The sequence below is a fragment of the Salvelinus fontinalis genome, chromosome 17 (assembly GCF_029448725.1).
Source record: "Salvelinus fontinalis isolate EN_2023a chromosome 17, ASM2944872v1, whole genome shotgun sequence".
Taxonomy (NCBI): Eukaryota; Metazoa; Chordata; class Actinopteri; order Salmoniformes; family Salmonidae; genus Salvelinus; species Salvelinus fontinalis.
In genome coordinates this window covers 27,182,813-27,205,708 of record NC_074681.1, presented here as the reverse complement: position 1 = coordinate 27,205,708, position 22,896 = coordinate 27,182,813, and the positions used below count along the sequence as shown (strand labels likewise).

The 22,896-nt window shown below is 42.5% G+C and overlaps 2 protein-coding genes across 2 annotated transcripts; one reads left to right on the top strand and one right to left on the bottom strand.

Moving 5' to 3' along the window:
* Window positions 1-1,955: 1,955 nt before the first annotated feature.
* Window positions 1,956-6,237, top strand: LOC129814079 (melanocortin receptor 4-like). Its single transcript, XM_055866863.1, has one exon. The coding sequence runs from the start codon at window positions 2,479-2,481 to the stop codon at window positions 3,499-3,501; it is 1,023 nt and encodes a 340-aa protein (XP_055722838.1). The 5' UTR covers window positions 1,956-2,478; the 3' UTR covers window positions 3,502-6,237.
* A 7,536-nt stretch (window positions 6,238-13,773) lies between these two features.
* Window positions 13,774-22,137, bottom strand: c17h5orf22 (chromosome 17 C5orf22 homolog). The gene is made up of 9 exons (XM_055866862.1): window positions 21,942-22,137; window positions 21,211-21,356; window positions 20,809-20,958; window positions 20,178-20,676; window positions 19,920-19,982; window positions 19,675-19,796; window positions 16,133-16,199; window positions 15,683-15,822; window positions 13,774-15,195 (listed from the first exon to the last, which is right to left on the bottom strand). Exons 1-9 carry the CDS (start codon window positions 22,008-22,010, stop codon window positions 15,048-15,050), a joined length of 1,404 nt encoding a protein of 467 aa, XP_055722837.1. The 5' UTR covers window positions 22,011-22,137; the 3' UTR covers window positions 13,774-15,047.
* Window positions 22,138-22,896: the final 759 nt, after the last annotated feature.

The window sequence follows — 22,896 nt, the reverse complement described above, 5'->3', positions numbered from 1 at the left end:
ACTTTATGGAAAAAGCAAACCATGCAATAATCTGAGACGGCGCTCAGATATAAACAACATTTCTCCGCCATGTTGCAGTCAACAGCAATACGAAATTACATCATAAATATTCCCTTACCGTTGATCTTCATCAGAATGCACTCCCAGGAATCCTAGTTCCACAATAAATTGTTGTTTTGTTCGATAATGTCCATTACTTATGTCCAAGTAGCTACTTTTGCTAGCATGTTTAGTACACATGTCCAAACGCTCGCGCAGGTCCAGGCAAACGTCGGACGAAAACTTCAAAGTTATATTACAGGTCGAATAAACTTGTCAAACTAAGTAGAGAATCAATCTTCAGGATGTTGTTATCATTAATATTCAATAACATTCCAACCGGAGAATTCCTTTGTGTCTACAGAAGTAATGGAACGCAAGACGATATCATGTGGAATGTGCGTGACCAGGAATTGGCACTCTGCCAGACCAAACACCTCCCATTCGGCCCCACATCACAGTGGAGGATTCATTCAACGTTCTACAGACTGTTGACATCTAGTGGAAGGCGTAGGAAGAGCAAACAGATCCATATCTTACTGGGATTTCAATAGGCGATGAGTTGAAAATCGACCCGCTTCCTGTTTGGATTTTTTCTCAGGTTTTTGCCTGCCATATGAGTTCTGTTAAACTCACAGACATCATTCAAACAGTTTTAGAAACTTTAGAGTGTTTTATATCCAATAGTAATACTATGCATATATTAGCATCTGGGACAGAGTAGTAGTTCACTCTGGGCACGCTATTCATCCAAAGTGAAAATGCTGCCCCCTATCCCTAAAAAGTTAAATAAAAACATTCCTGTAGCAAGTGCCTATTACGTGCCAAATGAAGTAACAGGGTTGACGATTTAATCATAAATCAGCCATAAATCCTCTCATGACTGGGGGAAGGGAAGCTTGTTGTGTGCAACAGGGAGTGGCAATTGAATGCAAAAAATGGAATTGCTAAAACATTTCTAGCCTGTCTATCTATGGGTAACAGGATTGTTGTGTTGTGCTTGACCAGCTCCGTTTTTCATGACAAAACACCGGAAAATGGCCAAAAAGAGTAGAACCAGCATATCTGCTTTCACACTGATTTACATGGTCAATGTTTCTATTGAAATAAATATTTAAAAAGGAATCACTTCACCAGATTAAAATGAGAGTTCAGTTCACGTAACAGTGTTCACATTAAAATGAGGGACATACAGTACGTAAATGAATCACTAATCACATTAAATAAGTAACACTCTTCAGAAATGGCTTTCTCAAAGCAACAAAATAACTAGTGCTTTACAATGAATTTTCAGATTAAGTTGATTGAAATCTACATAGAAATGACACAGGGTTGAAGTATATTGACACTTCAGCAAGCCTTCTCTCCACGTGGTCTATATTAAAGGGCACTTCATTTAATATAGCAGAGTTTTAAAATGTTAATAAATTGGTGCACAATTTCTACTTAAAATATCAAAGGGATGCAAAAGGAACTCTTTTCGTTGGACGACCCAGGTGTGATTAATTTTAGGACAAATGGGGAGGTTGCAATGTATTCAGCAGCTGGGGATGAATGACAAGGCTACAGAGCATGTCCAGTAGATCTGACTGCTTGAAACATAGTGGTAGGTAGGATACAGTTCCTAAATGTTATTGATACACTTACGTAAATCACCCCTGTGAATGCTTTTCAAAAGACCTCGATTTCTGACATTAATTTAACCATCAATTTGATTAAATTGACACATGCTACAAGTACAATCTGTATGTGCTGAAGTGAGGTGCAGCAGGGCTATTCATACCTCTCTCAGACCAAGAACACACTCCAGATGTGATTCCCACCCTTGTAAGCACTCCCCCATTGGCTGAGAGACGGGGAGGAGTCAGGGATGAGAGTGCTGAGGGGTGTCTATAGGAAAAGTGAGAATGATTCTGTTAAGTGAAGCTCTGGCTGGCTAGCTGTGCTTTAATACCTTTTCTTTCAGTTAGTGACTCAAACTCTCGGGACTCACTCACAGACACACACCCCCATTCAACCTCCATCTATTTTTCACAATTTCTGCCTCCCTCCCTGTCTCTCTCTCCCAATCTCCTTCTCTCCCCTCTCGCGTCCACCTCTCTCTCGCTCTTTCCCTGCTCTCTCCGCGCTCTCTTTCTCAGACCTCTCTGGCTGAAGCTGTGGTAAATAGATGGCAGCGTGAGACCAGAGGATGATAAGGCTTTCCTGCCTGTAGAGTCAATGCCAGAAGTAGAGTCAGACGGGCACCTGTGGTCACGTATCGGACTACCTCTCAGTGTTTCAGACTTTACTTCACTGCCCAGTGTCTGCATGGCATGCAAAGCTGGAGCTTGAAGTAAGCAGCTCCTCATTAGGCACAGAAACCCTCTAGACGGATTAAGGGAATAATGAAGAAAGAAGTAAACTGAAGAGTACTGACTGAAGAGATCCTACAAAACAATGAATGCCACGCACCAGCATCACCATGGATCATTTCACCTATGGAACCACAGCTCTGGAGCTCCGCCTCTTAGCCATCAGCAGCATCAGGCCGGGGCGGAGAGACACCATGGTTCGTCTGGGTGTTACGAGCAGCTGCTCATCTCCACCGAGGTCTTCCTCACGCTGGGCATCGTCAGCCTGCTGGAGAACATCCTGGTCATCGCCGCCATCATTAAGAACAAGAATCTGCACTCTCCCATGTACTTCTTCATCTGTTCCCTGGCCATGGCCGACATGCTGGTCAGCGTCTCCAACGCCACAGAGACCATCGTTATGGCAATGATCACCGACGGAAATTTGGGGATTGGTGGCGGCGTGATCAAGAGCATGGACAACGTGTTTGACTCCATGATCTGTAGTTCCCTGCTGGCGTCTATCTGGAGCCTGCTGGCCATCGCCGTGGACCGTTACGTGACCATCTTCTACGCGCTGCGCTACCACAACATCATGACCACGCGCCGGGCCGCCGCCATCATCACCAGCATCTGGACCTTCTGCACCGTGTCGGGCGTCCTCTTCATCGTCTACTCGGAGAGCACTACTGTCCTTATCTGCCTTATCATCATGTTCTTCAGCATGCTGGTGCTCATGGCCTCGCTGTACGTCCACATGTTCATGCTGGCACGCCTGCACATGAAGAGGATCGCCGTTCTGCCGGGCAACGGCCCCATCTGGCAGGCAGCCAACATGAAGGGGGCCATCACCCTCACCATCCTCTTGGGGGTGTTCATAGTGTGCTGGGCTCCTTTCTTCCTCCACCTCATCCTCATGATCTCCTGCCCTAGGAACCCCTACTGCGTGTGCTTCATGACCCACTTCAACATGTACCTCATCCTCATCATGTGTAACTCTGTCATTGACCCGCTGATCTACGCCTTCAGGAGCCAGGAGATGAGGAAAACCTTCAAGGAGATCTTCTGCTGTTGGTATGGTCTCGCCTCTCTGTGTGTCTCTCTGTGTGAAATGCCCAGCAGATACTGAATCTTATGGAGATACTGCATGTGAACTGTTTAGGGAGAATGTGAACAGTTTAAAAGAAACATAATTATATTATTTGTAAATAAGGACATATTTTTGTCTTGCCTCATGATCCAAATAAGAATTGCAAAATTGTTTAACATACCTAAGGTAACTACAGGTAACTGCCAAAATAATGGAAACACCAACATAAAGTGTCTTACTAGGTTGCTGAGCCACCACGACACACCACGAGCCACCAGTTTCAATGCGCCTTGGCATAGATTCTACAAGTGTCTGGAACTCTAATGGATGGATGCGACACCATTCTTCATGAGAAATTCCATAATTTGGTGTTTTGTCGATGGTGGTGGAAAACTGTCTCAGGCGGCGCTCCAGAATCTCCCATAAGTGTTCAATTGGGTTCAGATCTTTTGATTGAGACGGCCATAGCATATGGTTTACATCGTTTTCATGCTCATCAAATCATTCAGTGACCACTCGTGCCCTGTGGATGGGGGCATTGTCATCCACTCCCATCAGGATAGAAATGATTCACCATAGGTTGACGGTAATCACTATTTATTGGCGTTTACCTTGGGTTGAGTGGACCTAAACCATGCCAGGAAAATGCACCCCACACGATAACCGAGCCATTTACTCAAGTGTTTCCATTATTTTGGCAGTTTCCTGTACATGTAGATAGATTTATCTCAATATCAAAAAAATTGTCAACAAATGGCATGGCTATCAGTACATGGAGATGTTTGGGAATTGTTAGATACTGTCTTGCTGTTTGCTCTCTAACACCCTGAGAATATTTAGAAAGACAGGAAGAGATATTGCTATGAAATATTGATTCCTTGATATGTGCAAGTACAATGCATCACAGTGCTGTAGTCTTTGCATGTTATTTAGGATAATAACTTTCCAAATGCAGTGAGCTCCAAGTATTGGGACAGTGTCACCTTTTTGTTGTTGTTTTGGCTCTGTACTCCCGCACTTTGGATTTTAAATGATACATTGACTTCGAGGTTAAAGTGCAGACTGTCAGCTTCATTTGAGTGTATTTACATCCACATTGGGTGAACTGTTTAGAAATTACACCACGTTTTGTACATAGTCTCCCCATTTTAGGGGACCAAAAGTATTGGGACAAATTCACTTATGAGTATTAAAGTAGTCAAAGGTTTAGTATTTGGTCCCATATTCCTAGCGCTATATTAGGCCATACAGTTACAAGGATAGACCTCATATTGAAGCTTATAGAGACCCCAACTGATGTATGGAACACAAATGTTTGGTTTAGATACAAGCATCATGAAACCTCTAACACAATACATTCAGTTGGCTTGGTGAAACCTAACTTGCTTACCATTTTTTCCGTGTGGTTTCTTCCTTCACAGACTTCATGAAATTATGACCTCTTCCTAAATATTTGGTCAAATTATAAATTTTGTGTATGGTTTCCTTGAAACCAAGGGTGGCTCAATTTACCCCTTTGGCTCACCCTCATGAAAAAGTACTACTGAATTACTGTACAAAACCTATTCATGCAGTATTTATTATGGATCCCTTTAGCTGCTGCCAAGACAACAGCTACTCTTCGTGGGGTCCAGCAAAATGAAGGCAGTTATACATTTCTAAAAACATTACAATACATTCAAAACAGATTTCACAACATATTTAAGTGTGTGTCCTCAGGCCCCTACTCTACTACCACATATCTACAACACAAAATGCATGTGTGTGTATAGTGTGTATGTTATCGTGTTTGTATGCATGTGTCTGTGTTTCACAGTCCCCGCTGTTCCATAAGGTGTATTTTGTATCTGTTTTTTAAATCAAATTTTACTGCTTGCATGAGTTACAGTCGTGACTATGTAAAGACTTGTAGTGAATGTGTAGTTTATGCACTACTCAAGATACACAAGTAGAATTTTGTAGTGTTCAGTAGGAAAACAGTAGTAGTGTTTCTAGTAGTAATCAGGTAGAGATTTTCACTACTTGATGTTAGTAGTAAAAAAACTACAGCTTTTCTACACAAGGTTTTCGCGACCGCAGGAGACAAAACAGGAAGTAGTTTGGTTGTTAGCTATCTACTGTTTTTGACAATCCTGAATGTAATCATCTTCCATCCTTCATAATCCTGTCTTTCATATCCCTTATGCTGGCACCATATGTAAGGTTAACTTTCCTTTATGGTTTATAAATACTTTAATGTCATTTATATAACTTTTTACCAGATGAAAAAGATTGCTAGCCAAAATGGCCTTGTTTGTTAGCCCCATTGAAATGGACTGTAGCTAAGTAGTCTGTGTTTTCATCATGCTAGCTAATTTGTATGTGTTTGTATGCAAATGTACAGTATGTTCATATTGTTATACTTACCCATTCTACTTACCTCTTTTGACCTGTTGCCAAAGAAGCCCTTGACATACTGTAAGAAGACTGGAGGCCATTGTTTGTAAGATTAACATTGTTAATCAAATGTTTTTATGTGTTGTCTTATGGGACCTTTATTAGCAGATGATGAATAATGAATAATGAAAATTATGTACTTTTTACTCCATACATTTTCCCTGACACCCAAAAGTACTTGTTACATTTTGACAGGAAAATGGTCCAATTCACGCACTTATCAAGAGAACACCCCTTTTCATCCCTTCTGCCTCTGATCTGGTGGACACACTAAACACAAATGTTCTGTTTGTAAATTAGTGTTGTAGTGTGCCCCTGGCTATCTGTAAATAAAATTTAAAAAACAAGATTGTGCTGTCTGGTTTGCATAATATAAGGAATTTGAATAATTTTAGATACTTAAGTACATTTTAGCAAATCCATTTACTTTTGATACTTAAGTATTTTTAGATCCAAATACCTTTAGACTTTTACTCAAGTAGTATTTTACTGAGTGACTTTCACTTTTACTTGAGTAATTTTCTATTGGGGTATCTTTACTTTTACTACAGTATGACTTTTGAGTACTTTTCCCACCACTGCTACTAACGTTAGTGACACAGTAGTGAAAAAGATGTCAACAGTGATTTTGAATAGACAAACAGTAGAAAATGTGTCAGTTTTCAATAGTAATTCAAGGGGTTTAAAGGGGGAAATGAAAAAGGATCTGGAGCAATTCTGTTGGGATCAATAGTGACAACACTACACACACATGGCAGTATTAATTCAATAGGGATTGAGTAGACATACAGCAGTAATGGGTAGGCATTACGTAGTAATTCAATAGTGAATGTGTAGGTTTTAAGTAGTAGATACCCAAAAGCTCAGTTACACAGTAGTCATTAAGGGAGAATTATGATGTTAATAGGAAATAGGTACAGTGCCTTAAGAAAATATTCACACCCCATGACATTTTGTTGTTACAAAGTGAAATTAAAATGGATTTAGTTGTCATTTTTTATCAACAATCTATACAAAATACTCATGTCAAAGTGAATTTTTTTTATAACATAAAAAAAACAATACATCTTGTTTAAGTATTCACCCCCTGAGTCAATACATGTTAAAGTCACATTTGGCAGCGATTGCAGCTCTGAGTCTTTCTGGGTCTTTAAGTGTTTTCCACTCCTGGATTGTGCAACATTTATTATTTAAAAAATTCTTCAAGCTCATTGCTAAACAAATGTTCAAGTCTTGCCTTAGATTTTCAAGTAGATTTAAGTCAAAACTGTAACTCGGCCACTCAGGAACATTCACAAGTCTACTCGGTAAGCAAGTGTAGATTTTGCCTTGTGTTTAAGGTTATTGTCTTGCTAAAAGGTGAATTAATATCCCAGTGTCTGGTGGAAAGCAGACTGAACCATGTTTTCCTTTAGGATTTTGCCTGTGATTAGCTTTTTTATCCTAAAAAACGTCCCATTCCTTGCCGATAACATGATGCAGCCACCATTTTGCTTGAAAATTGGAGAGTGGTACTAGTAATATGTTTGGGGCAAATCCAATACACAACACTTTATATTCAGGACAAAAGTGAATTGCTTTGCCAAATTTTTGGCAGTATTACTTTAGTGCCTTGTTGCAAACAGGATGCATGTTTTAGAGTATTTTTTTATTCTGTACAGGCTTTCTTCTTAGTCTGTCAATTTGGTTAGTATTGTGGAGTAACTACAATGTTGTTGATCCATCCTCAGTTTTCTCCTATCACAGACACTAAACTCTGTTACTGTTTAAAAGTCCCCATTGACCTCATGGTGAATTCCCTGTGCGTTTTCCTTCCTTTCGTAAAAAACATAATTCCACTTTGACATTTGGGTATTGTGTGTAGTCCAGTGACAAAATCTGAATTTTGCACTGGCTACGCTGCATTTTGGTCCTCTCCTTTACCCCTGGAAGAAAACATTCACAGAAACACCCACCAAACCCGGACCAAGCAGCGTAGCAACGGGGAGCAGCAGCGGCCCAGTACACAGGACTACTGGACACAGGAGGAATGGTCTTGGGAGATCATGGACGGAAAAGGACCCTGGGGAAGGGTTGGAGAGAATCGCCGCTCTCGGGAGAAGGAGGCAGCCACAGCCCAGGAGCGCTGGTATGAGGAGGCAGCACGTAAGAGAGGCTGGAAGCCCGAGAGGCTCACCCACAAATTTCTTGGGGGGGGGGCTAAAGGGGAGTGTGGCGAAGCCGGGTTGGTTACCTGAGCCAACTCCCCGGGCTTACCGTGGAGTGAGAGGGCGTCGTACTGGTCAGACACCGTGTTATGCGGTAAAGCGCACGGTGTCCCCAGTACGCGTGCTTAGCCCAGTGCGGGCTATTCCACCTTGCCGCACTGGGAGGGCTAGGTTGGGCATCGAGCCGGATGTCATGAAGCCGGCCCAACGTATCTGGCCTCCAGTACGTCTCCTCGGGCCGGCGTACATGGCACCAGCCTTACAGGTGGTGTCCCCGGTTCGCTTGCATAGCCCAGTGCGGGCTATTCCACCTCGCCGCACTGGCAGGGCTACAGGGACCATTCAACCTGGTAGGGTTGGGGAGGCTCGGTGCTCAAGAGCACGTGTCCTCCTTCACGGTCCGGTATATCCGGCGCCACCTTCCCAACCCAGCTCAGTACCACCAGTGCCTACACCACGCACCAGGCTTCCAGTGCATCACCAGAGCCCTGTTCCTCCTCCCCGCACTCGCCCTGAGGTGCGTGCCCTCAGCCCGGTACCTCCAGTTCCGGCACCACGCATCAGGCCTATAGTGCGTCTCAGCCGGCCAGAGTCTGCCGTCTGCCCAGCGGTGCCTGAACTGCCCGTCTGCCCAGCGGTGCCTGAACTGCCCGTCTGCCCAGCGCCGTCTGAGCCATCCGTCTGCCCAGCGCCGTCTGAGCCATCCGTCTGCCCAGCGCCGTCTGAGCCATCCATCTGCCCAGCGCCGTCTGAGCCATCCGTCTGCCCAGCGCCGTCTGAGCCATCCGTCTGCCCAGCGCCGTCTGAGCCATCCGTCTGCCCAGCGCCGTCTGAGCCATCCGTCTGCCCAGCGCCGTCTGAGCCATCCGTCTGCCCAGCGCCGCTAGAGACGCCCGCCAGTCAGGAGCCGCCAGAGACGCCCGCCAGTCAGGAGCCGCCAGAGACGCCCGCCAGTCAGGAGCCGCCAGAGACGCCCGCCAGTCAGGAGCCGCCAGAGACGCCCGCCAGTCAGGAGCCGCCAGAGACGCCCGCCAGTCAGGAGCCGCCAGAGACGCCCGCCAGTCAGGAGCCGCCAGAGACGCCCGCCAGTCAGGAGCCGCCAGAGACGCCCGCCAGTCAGGAGCCGCCAGAGACGCCCGCCAGTCAGGAGCCGCCAGAGACGCCCGCCAGTCAGGAGCCGCCAGAGACGCCCGCCAGTCAGGAGCCGCCAGAGACGCCCGCCAGTCAGGAGCCGCCAGAGACGCCCGCCAGTCATGAGCTGCCCGCCAGTCATGAGCTGCCCGCCAGTCATGAGCTGCCCTCCAGTCATGAGCTGCCCTCCAGTCATGAGCTGCCCTCCAGTCATGAGCTGCCCTCCAGTCATGAGCTGCCCTCCAGTCATGAGCTGCCCTCCAGTCATGAGCTGCCCTCCAGTCATGAGCTGCCCCTTATCCCGGAGCTGCTGCCCCTTATCCCGGAGCTGCTGCCCCTTATCCCGGTGCTGCCCCTTATCCCGATGCTGCCCCTTCATTTAGGTGGGTTTAGTTGGAGGGTGGTCATTAGGCGGGGGATACGGAAGCGGGGAGTGACTATGGTGGGGTGGGGACCTCGCCCAGAGCCTGAGCCACCACCGTGGTCAGATGCCCACCCAGACCCTCCCCTAGACTTTGTGCTGGTGCGCCCGGAGTTCGCACCTTAAGGGGGGGGTTCTGTCACGTTCCTGACCTGTTTTCCTTTGTTATGTATTTGTTTTAGTTGGTCAGGGCGTGAGTTGGGTGGGTTAGTCTATGTTTTCTATTTCTATGTGGGGTTTTGTGTTCGGCCTGGTATGATTCTCAATTAGAGACAGGTGTGTATCGTTTGTCTCTGATTGAGAGTCATACTAAGGCAGCCAGGGTTTCACTGGTGTTTTGTGGGTGTTTGTTCTTGTGTCAGCGTTTGGGCCACACAGGACTGTTGCAGGTTAGTCACGTTTGTTGTTTTGTTAATTTGTAGTGTTTTGTTGGTTTGCCATTAAATCATGAATACCTCCTACTCTGCATCTTGGTCCGATCCATGCTCCTCCTCGTCCGAGGAGGAGAACTACATTGACAACCTTTACAGCCATAGTGTGGTTAACAATATCCCAGGTGTCTTTTGATACTCTTACCCAATCCATCATCCAGCACAGGTAAACTAAAACAATTCAGCCAGGATAAATGAACAGGTGGCTTTTGACATAATTCCCTTCAGAGCAGGAAATGAAAGCTACAGTGTCTATTGATGATGTGGAGTAAAGCACTGGAAAGACATAATGAGCCATGCTTTAACCCTCTACAGTCTAAGCTCTGTCTAAGCCAGGGGGGGGGGGGTTCTACTAAGCTGTATGGAATTGTTTTAAGAAGGTCATACTAAGGATCATTTAGCTTCATAAAGAGCCATGTTTTAATGGGTGTTGTTGGCCATCCTCGGGCTCTTATTACCAGAACATGTAGGCCTAGGTTTTTTAATCAATCCATTAGCCTATTTAAGTAAATTATTTTTCAATCTTTTATTCATTTATGAAGACATCTCCCCTCATAGATAAACATCGGAGGCTGAAAAAACAAAAAACAAATGACCCACTGGGCACACACAATACAATTATGATGAACCAACGTGGAATAGACATTGAATTGACGTCTGTGCCCAGTGGGGAGGCTCCTATTAGTGCAGTAGTGTGATACATCCTCAGTTTACTCTACATTATTTAACAACAGCTGACAGACTGCACAACATACATGAGAAAAAAAGGAAGTGGGTGTCAGTCAGAAAAATGTTTAAAGGCACAAAATAATTATGTTCTTTAAAGTCAACCACTCTACCCAACAGCCTTCAGGTGCATTAAAAAAAGGTTACATAACTTTAATATTTGGAGGTTGCTGACTCATCTCTGAAGGTTCTCACAGACCTGTTCTGTTGGGGATGCAACTCGTATTAGCTGTTCTATCTCTGCTTTAACACAGAAAAGTCTTGTTTACTCTGTTTGCAAAGGATGTTATAACAATTCACACATTACACATTTCTAGCACACCTTGGGTCTCACAAAACATTTGAGATCCCTTTCTTGCACATAACTACTTTTCATGTTCCACTGACTCCACTCTTCAGACAGTGCACTTCTTTGCAGGCTTCACTGGAGCGTATTCAATAGGTTGGTCAACCTAATTGATTTGGATGGTGAAGCCTTCCTGATCCCATCCATGGCAGCCAAGACATGCCAGTCAGAGGGAAGGTGTCAAGATCCAACCGCCTTGGTTTGGGGCATCAGTAGGCTAAGCACGCAGGCCCATCTCAATGCTCGGTCCAACACCATCCTTTACAATAGGATAGCGGTCTGCATACAGGATACAGAACACTGGTCTGAGTCCCGTGGAGGGAAGCATCAAGGTTATGTCTGTGAAGGACAATGACCCACTAGGCACACAAACAGTGCGAAGGAAGTATCAGAGTTGATATGGTGGAGAATAAGAATGTGGTTCACTCACTGTGTAGGTTCATTGCAATGGCTTAAGTTGTTGAAATGGTCTTGAATATGACTGCACACAAAATAATATCATATATATATATATATATCTATATAGTACCAGTCAAAAGTTTGGGCACACCTACTCATTCAAGGATTTTTCTTTATTTGTGCTATTTTCGACATTGTAGAATAATAGTGAAGACATCAAAACTATGAAATAACACATATGGAATCATGTAGTAACCAAAAAAGTGTTAAACAAATCCAAATATATTTTATATTTGAGATTCTTCAAAGTAGCCACCCTCTGCCTTGATGACAGCTTTGCACACTCTTGGCATTCTCCCAACCAGTTTCATGAGGTAGTCACCTGGAATGCATTTCAATTAACAGGTGTGCCTTGTTAAAAGTACATTTGTGTAATTTCTTTCCTTCTTAATGCATTTGAGCCAATCATTTGTGTTGTGATAAGGTAGGGGTGGTATACAGAAGATAGCCCTATTTGGTAAAAGACCAAGTCCATATTATGGCAAGAACCGCTCAAATAAGCAAAGAGAAATCACAGTCCATCATTACTTTAAGACATCAAGGTCAGTTAATCCAGAAAATTTCAAGAATTTAGAAAGTTTCTTCAAGTGCAGTTGAAAAACTGCGGTATGATGAAACTGGGTCTCATGAGGACCGCCACAGGAATGGAAGACCCAGAGTTACCTCTGCTGCAGAGGATAAGGTCATTCGAGTTACCAGCCTCAGAAATTACAGCCCAAATAAATGCTTCACAGAGTTCAAGTAACAGACATATCTCAACATCAACTGTTCAGAGGTGACTGTGTGAATCAGAACTTCATGGTCAAATTTCTGCAAAGAAACCACTGCTAAAGGATACCTATCAGAATAGGAGACTTGATTGGGCCAAGAAACACAAACAATGGACATTAGACCGGTGGAAATCTGTCTTTTGGTCTGATGAGTCCAAATTTGAGATTTTTGGTTCCAACCGCTGTGTCTTTGTGAGACGCAGAGTAGGTGAATGGATGATCTCCGCATGTGTGGTTCCCACAGTGAAGCATGGGGAAGGTGGTGTGATGGTGCTTTGCTGGTGACACTGTCTGATTTATTGAGAATTCTAGGCACACTTAACCAGCATGGCTACGACAGTATTCTGCAGCGATATGCCATCCCATCTGGTTTGCGCTTAGTGGGACTAATATGTGTTTTTCAACAGGACAATACGCTATTTGACCAAGGAGACCACAATCACCCAACCTCAACACAATTGAGATGGTTTGGGATGAGTTGGACTGCAGAGTGAAGGAAAAGCAGCCAACAAGTGCTCAGCATATGTGGGAACTCCTCCAAGTCTGAGGAAAAAGCATTCCAGGTGAAGCTGGTTGAGAGAATGCCAAATGTGTGCAAAGCTGTCATCAAGGCAAAGGGTGGCTACTTTAAAGAATCTCAAATATATTTTGATTTGTTTAACACTTTTTTGGTTACTACATGATTCCATATGTGTTATTTCATAGGTGATGTCTTCATTATTATTCTACAATGTAGAAAATAGTAAAAATAAAGATAAACCCTTGAATGAGTAGGTGTGTCCAAACTTTTGAATGGTACTGTATTAGGACTAAGTTGTGTTAGCAACAGCTGCTACAAACGCAGGTTAGGAAGGACAGTCAGAGTATCCCGTCTACTACACAACGACGTTACTACAACGTATCCAGTGACCACCAGAGACATTCTTCAAAGAACAAAGGACTCGGTTTGGCAACACGGTCTTCCATCTACCACCAACCTACTGAAGCGCAACTCAGAGTAAATATTTATTGCATTTTCCTTTTCCAAATGGGCGGTAATTTAGAATGCATAAGATACTGTATTTATGATAGCACAGCTTCGCCTCTATTCCAGTTTCCCGCTCTTTCACTAAAACCCAGCCCCCTTTCCTTTGTGTAACAAGCTGTCATATTTCCGCCCGCTAGGGACGTTTTCCTTTATGACGGCAATTTGTAATCTGTAAGTTTGTAAGTTATGATTTAATTGCGTATGTGTGATTAGTTAGGTATTTAGTAAATAAATAATTAAACCCAATTTTGTATTGCTGATTCAATTTGTTAGCCAGGATTCTTGCAGATAACCAAGGATTTACAACTTTCAGATGAGACTGAATAAGATGACGATTAATGTTGACTGCTATGGATGTAAAATATTACAAAATCTTTAAGAGTTTATTCAGAAGATAACAGCTCTATAAATATTCTTTTGTGGTGTCCCTCTCTAGTTAATTACATTTACATGATTAGTTCAATCAGGTAATATTAATTACGGAGATATTATTTTATAGAATAGTATGTCATAGCAATTAATCCGGCATAGACACGACAGGTGATATTTTTTTAAAAATAAATGCACCAGCTGTTCAAAATAACACAGGCAATATTAAAACAAGAAACAAAACAATCCCATTGAGTATATTATAACCACGGAAAATGTAATAGATTACATTTCCAGACAAATATAGCCTCCTCTGATGGGTATCCTATCTTTCCTTGGAAGACGTTCAAAATTAGAACAATATTATGGAGCACATCTGTAAGAATTAAACGAGAATCACATTAAATAAAGTGTCATATATTCATGTACAACCATTATTATTGTACACTCAAAATGACAGTGCTGTAGTTGGGACAAATTGTACTCTGCATTGACAACCAAGGCATTAAAGTTTTGTAATAATATGTAATAGTCTTGACTGAGAGAAATCTATTTATAAATTTGTACAAACAGTGAGATGAAAATGTGAAAGTACTGAATAGAGTTGCTAAGCAACTGGCAATGGTAGCAAACAAACTGAAGTGGGTGGGGTAGGATAGGATCTAGTCATACTCATTTGCTGCTTTGAAGTACAAAAAAACATAATAAAAAAAATATTAAAAAGGGGTCCTCAACACTTCTGCATCAAGGGAAAAGATTTGCAAAATGAGCAAAGGGAAATAGATATGTGCACAAAAATAATATTAATTTCATGAAAAATTCCTACAGATACAGTTGAACAATTTGCCAGTGCAATCACTGCATTTAATGTAAAATGGCTCCATAGTCAAATGTTCACTTCGTGAATTATGCCTGCATCCAATATTGTCAGGACTGGGCAAGAAAGTGTCAAACAAGTAACGGAACACAAATGATAAAAACTGTCCTCATTAAATTGTACAGCATCTGATTCACAACAATGGTCAGGTAAATATGGATATATTTGATACATCTGTCTACCTGAGAAAAACTAAAATAACAGGAGCAGGTAGACATGCTATCTTGAATTTCAACCATTAATTTATACTTTGAGCTTAAAGCCTTTCAAATAAACTAGTACATGTGTGCATCTTCAGGCTGAATCCTCACACTGACACCAGTGCATCATTTCTGAGTGAAAGTCAGTAATTCGATGGATGCATCTCAAATTTCGATGATTTGTATCATGATGCCTTGGGCAGGTTGTCCTCTGGTGTCGTCTCGTACTCCTTATGGACATCCAACGAGCCATATAAAGACTCCAGGACGGCTAGTATCCTACTCTGGATGGAGTTTACCTGTTCAGTTGGGCAGTACTCATCCAGACTGGATCTGCCAAACAAAACAGTGATTCAATCAGCTGTCAAATTGTCCAATAACACGATTGAACAGAATCTTGAAATTCAGTCATTCAAAAATGATGTCATCCAGTCAAAGGTGATGCGTTATTATACTTTGTGAAATGGACTGTGCTTTGCATGAAAAATAACAACTTTGCTGAAAATACAATGACTAAGGTGTTTGTGTCAATTGATGTAAGATCTACATTATTCAAAGATTAGATCACATTTCTTAGTAGCAGAACAAACCGTGTCTATATGCGTCAAGACTATGTATTCACATCTTTGACATCTGCCTTTGCTAACAAACACTGAGTGAATGAGTCAGTACTTCATGAACTTTCCATCTCGCAAATAACAAATTGATAGCTGTCAACAATAAACTGTTTGATACATGTCCTTCAGCAAGCTACAAATCCCATTTTCTTTGAATAAGTAAGATGGCTGTTTTCCAGGGAGTGTGAGTGGCGCTGACATACCTGGAGACAGTGACAAGGGTGGGCTTCGGCAGGGCCTCCAGGACGAGCTCCACCGCCAGGACCAGTCTCTCAACCTCCTCCTCACTACTGATGTGGTGGGGCAGCTCCGAGTAGTCACAGGTCAACCCCGCCTGGTGCACCTTCATCATCATCATCATAACCATCACATAGGAAGGGAGAGAATGTCAGCCAACCACATAATGAAAGCCAGCTTTTAATCATCATGGTGCCTTTCAGAGTAAAAGGTTGGAAAGAGGCAGGGAGCAAAAAGAAAACCCTTTTGGCTGTTAACGGGACAGGCTATATTAAATGATCTAATCGAACTGTTAATTAGGCCTACATTATGTTCGTCCTCATCTTATTTTCCTTTCCTGAAATTAGAAATGTAAAAAAAAAAAAACTAAAAAAAACTAAATGGTGATGACTATGTCGGTGAAAAAAGCTGTTTACCATTTCGTAGTCAGGGGCCTCGTTTCGACTCCGCAGGCTTCCCACCAGTTTGACCAGAGAGGTCATCCTAAAAACAGGAGAGAAAAAAAACGTTCAAAATAAGTTTCCAATATTTTCCACCATGATCATCACCTCCAGGCAGAGCCCGACAGTACCACGCCTGTAGAGTATCTCTCTATCTAAAATGATATCCTAATGTCAGCCTAATCTAATTCAGACTGTGTGAGAGGCAGGCAACAGAGAGGTGATCAACCCCAGAGGAAAACTTGGATAAAAGGTATTATATCAGTTGTTCATGGGAAAGACACACTGCAGATAGAGTAGGCCTAGATCTACAGTGCCTTCAGAAAGTATTCATACCCTTTGACTTATTCCACATGTTGTTGTGTTACAGCCTGAATAAAAAATGTATCCAATTAATTGTTTTGCTCACCCATTTACACACAATACCCTATAAGGCCAAAGAGTTTTGTTTAAATGTTTGCCAATTTATTGAAAATGAATACAGAAATATATCACTTCCATAAGTATTCACACCCCTGAGTCAATACGTTAGAATCACCTTTGGCAGAGATTACAGGTGTGAGTCTTTCTGGGCAAGTCTCTAAGAGCTTTGCACATCTGGATTGTACATTATTTGCACATTATTCTTTAAAAAAAATATTCAAACTCTGTCAAGTTGGTTGTTGATCATTGCTAGACAGCCATTTCCAGGACTTCCCATAGATTTTCAAGACAATTTAAGTCAAAACAGTAACTAGACCAGGAACATTCAATGTCTTCTTGGTAAGCAACTCTAGTGTATATTTGGCCTTCACAGTTGTGTTCTGTGGGTGTCACCGAGTAGACTGATACCCCATTTCATTGCTTCACATTCCAACCTTGTTTAACCTGATCTAGTCTAAATATGGCATAATTCCACTAATTGTAACCTTCTGCATCACTTTCATTTTGAAGGCAAACCGCAAATTCCACTATTGTGCCTAATCCTTATTGTGGCTAGCCTCACAACACATAACCCAGTCCGGTCGAGCCTCACTAGCCAGATGAAGCTAGCTGGCTGCTTATAAAATGAGCTTTGGGCAACAGGGTTAAGTAGCTGACTAGCCACTTATTTTCATGAACTGAAGTTCGATTTCAATAGGAAGACAACAAGTGGCTACCTAGCTAATACTTACTCACAAGGATTCCTAAATCATTCTTAAGAATAATGAAAATGACTGCAGTTTCTACTGGTCATTGTTTTCAGGCTGGTTGTATTGGTGCTAGCTAAGTAAGATAAAACTAGCTAGCTACCCCAGAAGTTTCAGTCAAACAAATAATGCCATATTACCAAAGCAGTATTGTAAACACATCGTTCGTGGCCAGTGTGTGCTTGTTTGCAGATTTTTTGTACAGCTTTGACAGTGCTACTGATAGTAGAGGTGGCGCTTGGCTTGCATGTGCAAATTCATCACACACAACATTCTGTACTAGTGCTGTTATTTGACATGTCAAATTACAAGCTTATTTAATGCGTCAAATAGTGTTATGATATGTATCGTTTTTGACACGTAAAGACCCAAACGTTGTTCCATAGTACGTCGTAAAGCTAATAGGAGTGACGCTATTACTGTGTAACTCCAGTAGTGCGACCAGTCGGCGAATGCCAACATCACCCATGACAGAAAACAGTTGATTGTCAAGGGCAATGAATTCCATTATCTTGGCGTTAATGGATTTCACCTTTGAGTTGTCTCGCTGAAATGTTCTTACTCGTTCAAATAACTGCTCGACTTGTTGTCTGCTCGATCCACACAGCAGACATTGTGGGCAAGGTTAGGAATGCGGTGTTGCACGTGTAACGCAACATTTTACGTGGCGTCATTACGTCATGTACCTACGTTATATAGGTATGCACATCAGCTTTGACATCGGTTTTGCATGTCGGCGTTAAACTAGACACCGGGCCAATACCGATATTAGCATTTTTAGCTAATATCGGCCGATTCCGATATGTTCACCGATATATTGTGCATCCCTAATCACAACCCTACAGGAAAGGTGAGAAATCCATATCTTCATTTAAACCAGGGTACTTAGTGGCCTGTAGTTTGTAAATCCCCAAACTTTCCCTTTGGTTTAGCTATTTAAGACAGTCCCCTTTTCTAATTGAGGCTGGAACATGATCAATACCCATAGGTAGGCAATGAAGACTACCCCATGGCAAGGCACTACAAGTCCTTACACCATGGCAACCCAGCCTCCCTACAAGCCATGGGTATTAATCATGTTCCGGCCTCAATTAGAAAAGGGGACTGTCTTAAATAGCTAAACCAAAGGGAAAGTTTGGGGATTTACAAACTACAGGCCACTAAGTACCCTGGTTTAAATGAAGATATGGATTTACAAGCTACAGGCCACTAAGTACCCTGGTTTAAATGAAGATATGGATTTACAAACTACAGGCCACTAAGTACCCTGGTTTAAATGAAGATATGGATTTACAAGCTACAGGCCACTAAGTACCCTGGTTTAAATGAAGATATGGATTTACAAGCTACAGGCCACTAAGTACCCTGGTTTAAATGAAGATCTGGATTTACAAACTACAGGCCACTAAGTACCCTGGTTTAAATGAGGATATGGATTTCTCACCCTTCCTGTAGGGTCGTGATAGGTCCATTTGCTGTCATCTAGTGGACATTTTGCTCCATTGCCCTCAGTTATGTTGTCCATGTTTGCTGTGTTCTAGTGTACTATGGAATAGATGGCTCTCCTATTCTTGGCACTTTGCCCAGTCGTAGTTCTAACCTTAAATATCTTTCTAGGTGTTCTGATGCTGATCCATTCCCTCTTCAAATCAGGGCTGATTGGAAAAAGCTGTTCAAAATCCTTTCTTTGTACTCTATGACGAAGGCCAAGCAGCCGAAACGCGTCGGAGTTGGAAAACTTTGTTTCCATTGAACATGCCATACAAATAAAGGCATTTTAATTAATTACATGAAGAGTGCCTTGGTCCTCCTTTCTTTTTGATGACCAATTGACCCCTTTTACCAAAGAACACCTTCAGTCCACCAAAATCGACTATTGTGTACCTTAGCAGCGCTTCCCTTCCTCTTTTTTTCCCCTAGGGGTTGAATACTTATTGACCCCAGACATTTCAGCTTTTCATTTTTAATTAATGTGTAAATAATCTAAAAACATAATTCAACTTTGACATTATGGGGTATTGTATGTAGGCCAGTGACAAAACCTCAATTTCATCTATTTTAAATTCAGGCTGTATCACAACAAAATGTGAAAAAGTCAAGGGGTGTGAATACTTTCTCAAGGGACTATATGTGGGGAAATAATCATAAGTAGATCTTAATCTTATCAAATCTCTCTCCAGTACCAATTTTAAGCTGGCCAGTGCTGAGGGAAGGATTCTAAGGATAAAAGGGTTCTGAGGATTAGGCCTAGTTGGGCCGATGCAGAAGTTACTGCCTGGCAGGTACAGGAGATCTACTCAGCATCGCCAGCCCAGATACCATAAGGAAGGTAGAGGAGATTTATCCTACCCAGGGTTGGCAGCCCAGCGCCTGACTGTCTCTTCACTATCATCCTCCACCAGGTCTGCAAATGCTGCCTCCAGATCCTCCAGCTGCCGGATACGTCTCTCCACACACTCTGTCAACTCCTCCTGAAAACAACACAACATGACACAGTTGTAGTGTACAGCAGGGGAGAAACACCACATGCTTCTGATACAGAGACACCTTCCGACACACATAACACCTTCAGAACAGACAGTATTTTCTCTCACCTCGTCTGGGTCTTCTCTAGGTTTCCTGAAGCTGTACAGCTCCTGTAGAATATTGTACTCATCCTATGGTATACAGAGGGGTAGTAAAACTGATGGCGTCAAATCATGAGATGAATGCCAAGGAAAAACCAACATGTCTAAACATCTTACAACACTTCTGCTGATTCTAAGTAAGATATCGACAACATCTCAGCAGTATATGTTTTCTTGAGAAGGTTAAGCCTCTGGTATCCAACGGTAACCAATAATTGCCTTTACCTGTGTATACATCTCCTTGAAAGGATTCTTACAAGAGAAAAAATCAAGGTCGATGTCAAGTATGTATGGATCAGTTTGTTTGATAACGGAGAGAAGGCTGTTCACAGCGTAGGTCATTGAACCCTCATCCTTGTCAGTCTTCAAACAAGGCTTTTTGAGTGGTTCCTTTTCCTCTTCTCTGTTGTTGCCATTGCTGCTGCTCCCTGAGGTTATACTGCCACCAGGTGGCTGAACACTGTCAGTACAGCTACTAGAGCTGCTTTCAGACTTGGAAGCTGAAGCAGAGGGTTGACCATCATTCACATCCCCAGCTCCCTTGTTCTCTATCCTGGGTCTTTTGGCAGAGCTCTTCTCAATGTCCCTTTCCATGTCTTTCCTCTGGCAACACGCCACAGGGTTCACTAAGACAACACTCAGTCCCAGAGGTTTAGGATTCTCCAGCTGATCCTGAGGAACATACAGGCCGTCACTTAAAAAGTAATCGTCCTTACTTGTAACTCTGAAACAAAATCAAACAAAGTACAAATAAGAAATGTATTTGGGTCAAACCATACCTTCCTGTATAAGAAATCCAGAAAATCAGGACGTGATTGGCTAACAAAACCCATGTCGTGTCAGGTGGGTTAATTACCTGATGGTGGTTGTGGAGGAGTCCTTTCCCACAGAAAAGGCGTGCTCGCCTTCCTTGATCTGCTGTGCCCAGTAGGGATGGAGCCATGCCACGTGAGACACATGCCCAGCATATACCATGGGCATGATCCAGTTCTCAATGCTCAGCTCACTGCAAAAAAGGACAATACATGATCAGTGAGTGAATGCGTGTAATGTATATGCTAATACTGGTCATGTCATGCCCTATTAATTCAGTGAAATTGAATGAATGTCAGTCTGTGCTGTAGGCTAGCTGAAGAGGTAACTTAGCAAACAAAGATTTCAAGGACATATCAAATGTGGGACGATGGCATGTCCATGTCCATACAGTTTGTTTGCCGGTACAGTACAGGCCAGTCTCCCTGTTCATCAGTAATCCCACCTGAGCAAGGAGTCCTTGTCAAACACAGTATCTGCAGGCATATTGACAGGTATGAGAAGGTCTGGGTGGGAATCCAGATGGACCATCTTGATGTTCTTCAGCGGCAAGTGCCTTGATGCTATAGCCCGATATATAGGACTTACCACCTGAGGGACACAATGCAGCAGATAAAAGATATTCTCAAAATGAATTAAAACAATGTGTCTACGTCAAGCAAGACTGGGTGGGGGTCAGTGGTACCTATCTATATCTAGCCCAGAGGGTCCTGGAGAGATACTGAGTGTGCAGGCTTTTGTTCCAGCACTAAGCTAACGTTACCTTTCAAATAATCACCAAAGATCATGATCTCCAGTCTGGATAACAAAGTATTGCATTTGATGTGTTGGAACAAAAGCCTGGTTGTTCAAACCCAGAAAGGAGACCTGATCTAGTCACAATTATAGCGTAAGCATGCATGAATCCTTAGTAAAGTAGCTAGCTAACGTTAGCTTACCAGCTAGCTAAGCAAATGTAATGTGATCTCTTAGCCAGCTAGGGAATTTGCTATTTTGAGAAAGTGAGGTAGCATCGCACAGTGATGTACTGTAGATCGCCATTGTAGAGACATTCAAATGGGGAATACATTGTATTTTTTCAGTGTGCAACTAGATAGCAAGATAACGTTAGATATTACAAACATGTAGCTGACTCTAGCTAGCTAAATATAGCTACTGCTAGCTAAATGTTCTTACATCACAGTGATCTTCTACGATCCATACGGGCAAATCTGCATAAACCCTTTTCGATGGCGGACAATTCATTTTTCAGGCCGATGTTGTTTTTACCTGTGAACTAGGTAAATTTCAAATAATCTCTGAAATATTAGCTCGGAAGACTCAGGTTTGCATGCGACACCTGTCTGAAAACAAACCCAAACACGACCGCCTCTCTCTCATATGTCTGACTTTCTATTGGCTGGTATTTCAAAGCCAGCTTGTGATTGGTGCGATTGTGTCCACCGTCTCTTTTACACCGACTGGAAACACGGTCGAATAGCTAGAGCATATGTCATGCATTAAAATAGTCGTTTTTATATTTTACTCTCGATTTATAACTATTTTTGTTGTTGTAGGAGCCTACGAGTCAGCCTACAGTATTAGTAGTCTACTATCAGAAAGATTGAAATATATTTGGTACAATTCTGCTCTCTATTGGTTAGTACAAAAAGTGAGGGTCAACTTTCAGCTGATGTCTTCAACTTTAGTTTTTGTACTCATAAGGTTTGGATCTTTTCTCTACATTGATACTCAAAACAACTTCATCTACATCATGGTTAGAGATCAGAGAGACAGCAGCCCTGCCCGCTCTGATGGAGCCGTTTTCCTGCTTGCTTTGATGCCAACATTTATCTTGTATCATCTGCCTCAGAATGATTGATTTGGCTGCATATTGCAGTCTACAACAGTCTACAACAAAAATGTCACTGCAAGCCTATTCCCACCTCCATTTCGATACAGAATGTTGTAATTGCACAGATCCCTCCTCTTGGCTTTGAAACAAATGGGTTGTGCTCTCTGCTCTGATAAATATCACCTTATTTCAAATCAAATTGTATTTGTAAACTGCGCCGAATACAACAGGTGTAGATCTTAGAGTGAAATGCTTACTTACAAGCCCTTAACCAACAATGCAGTTTTAAGAAAACAC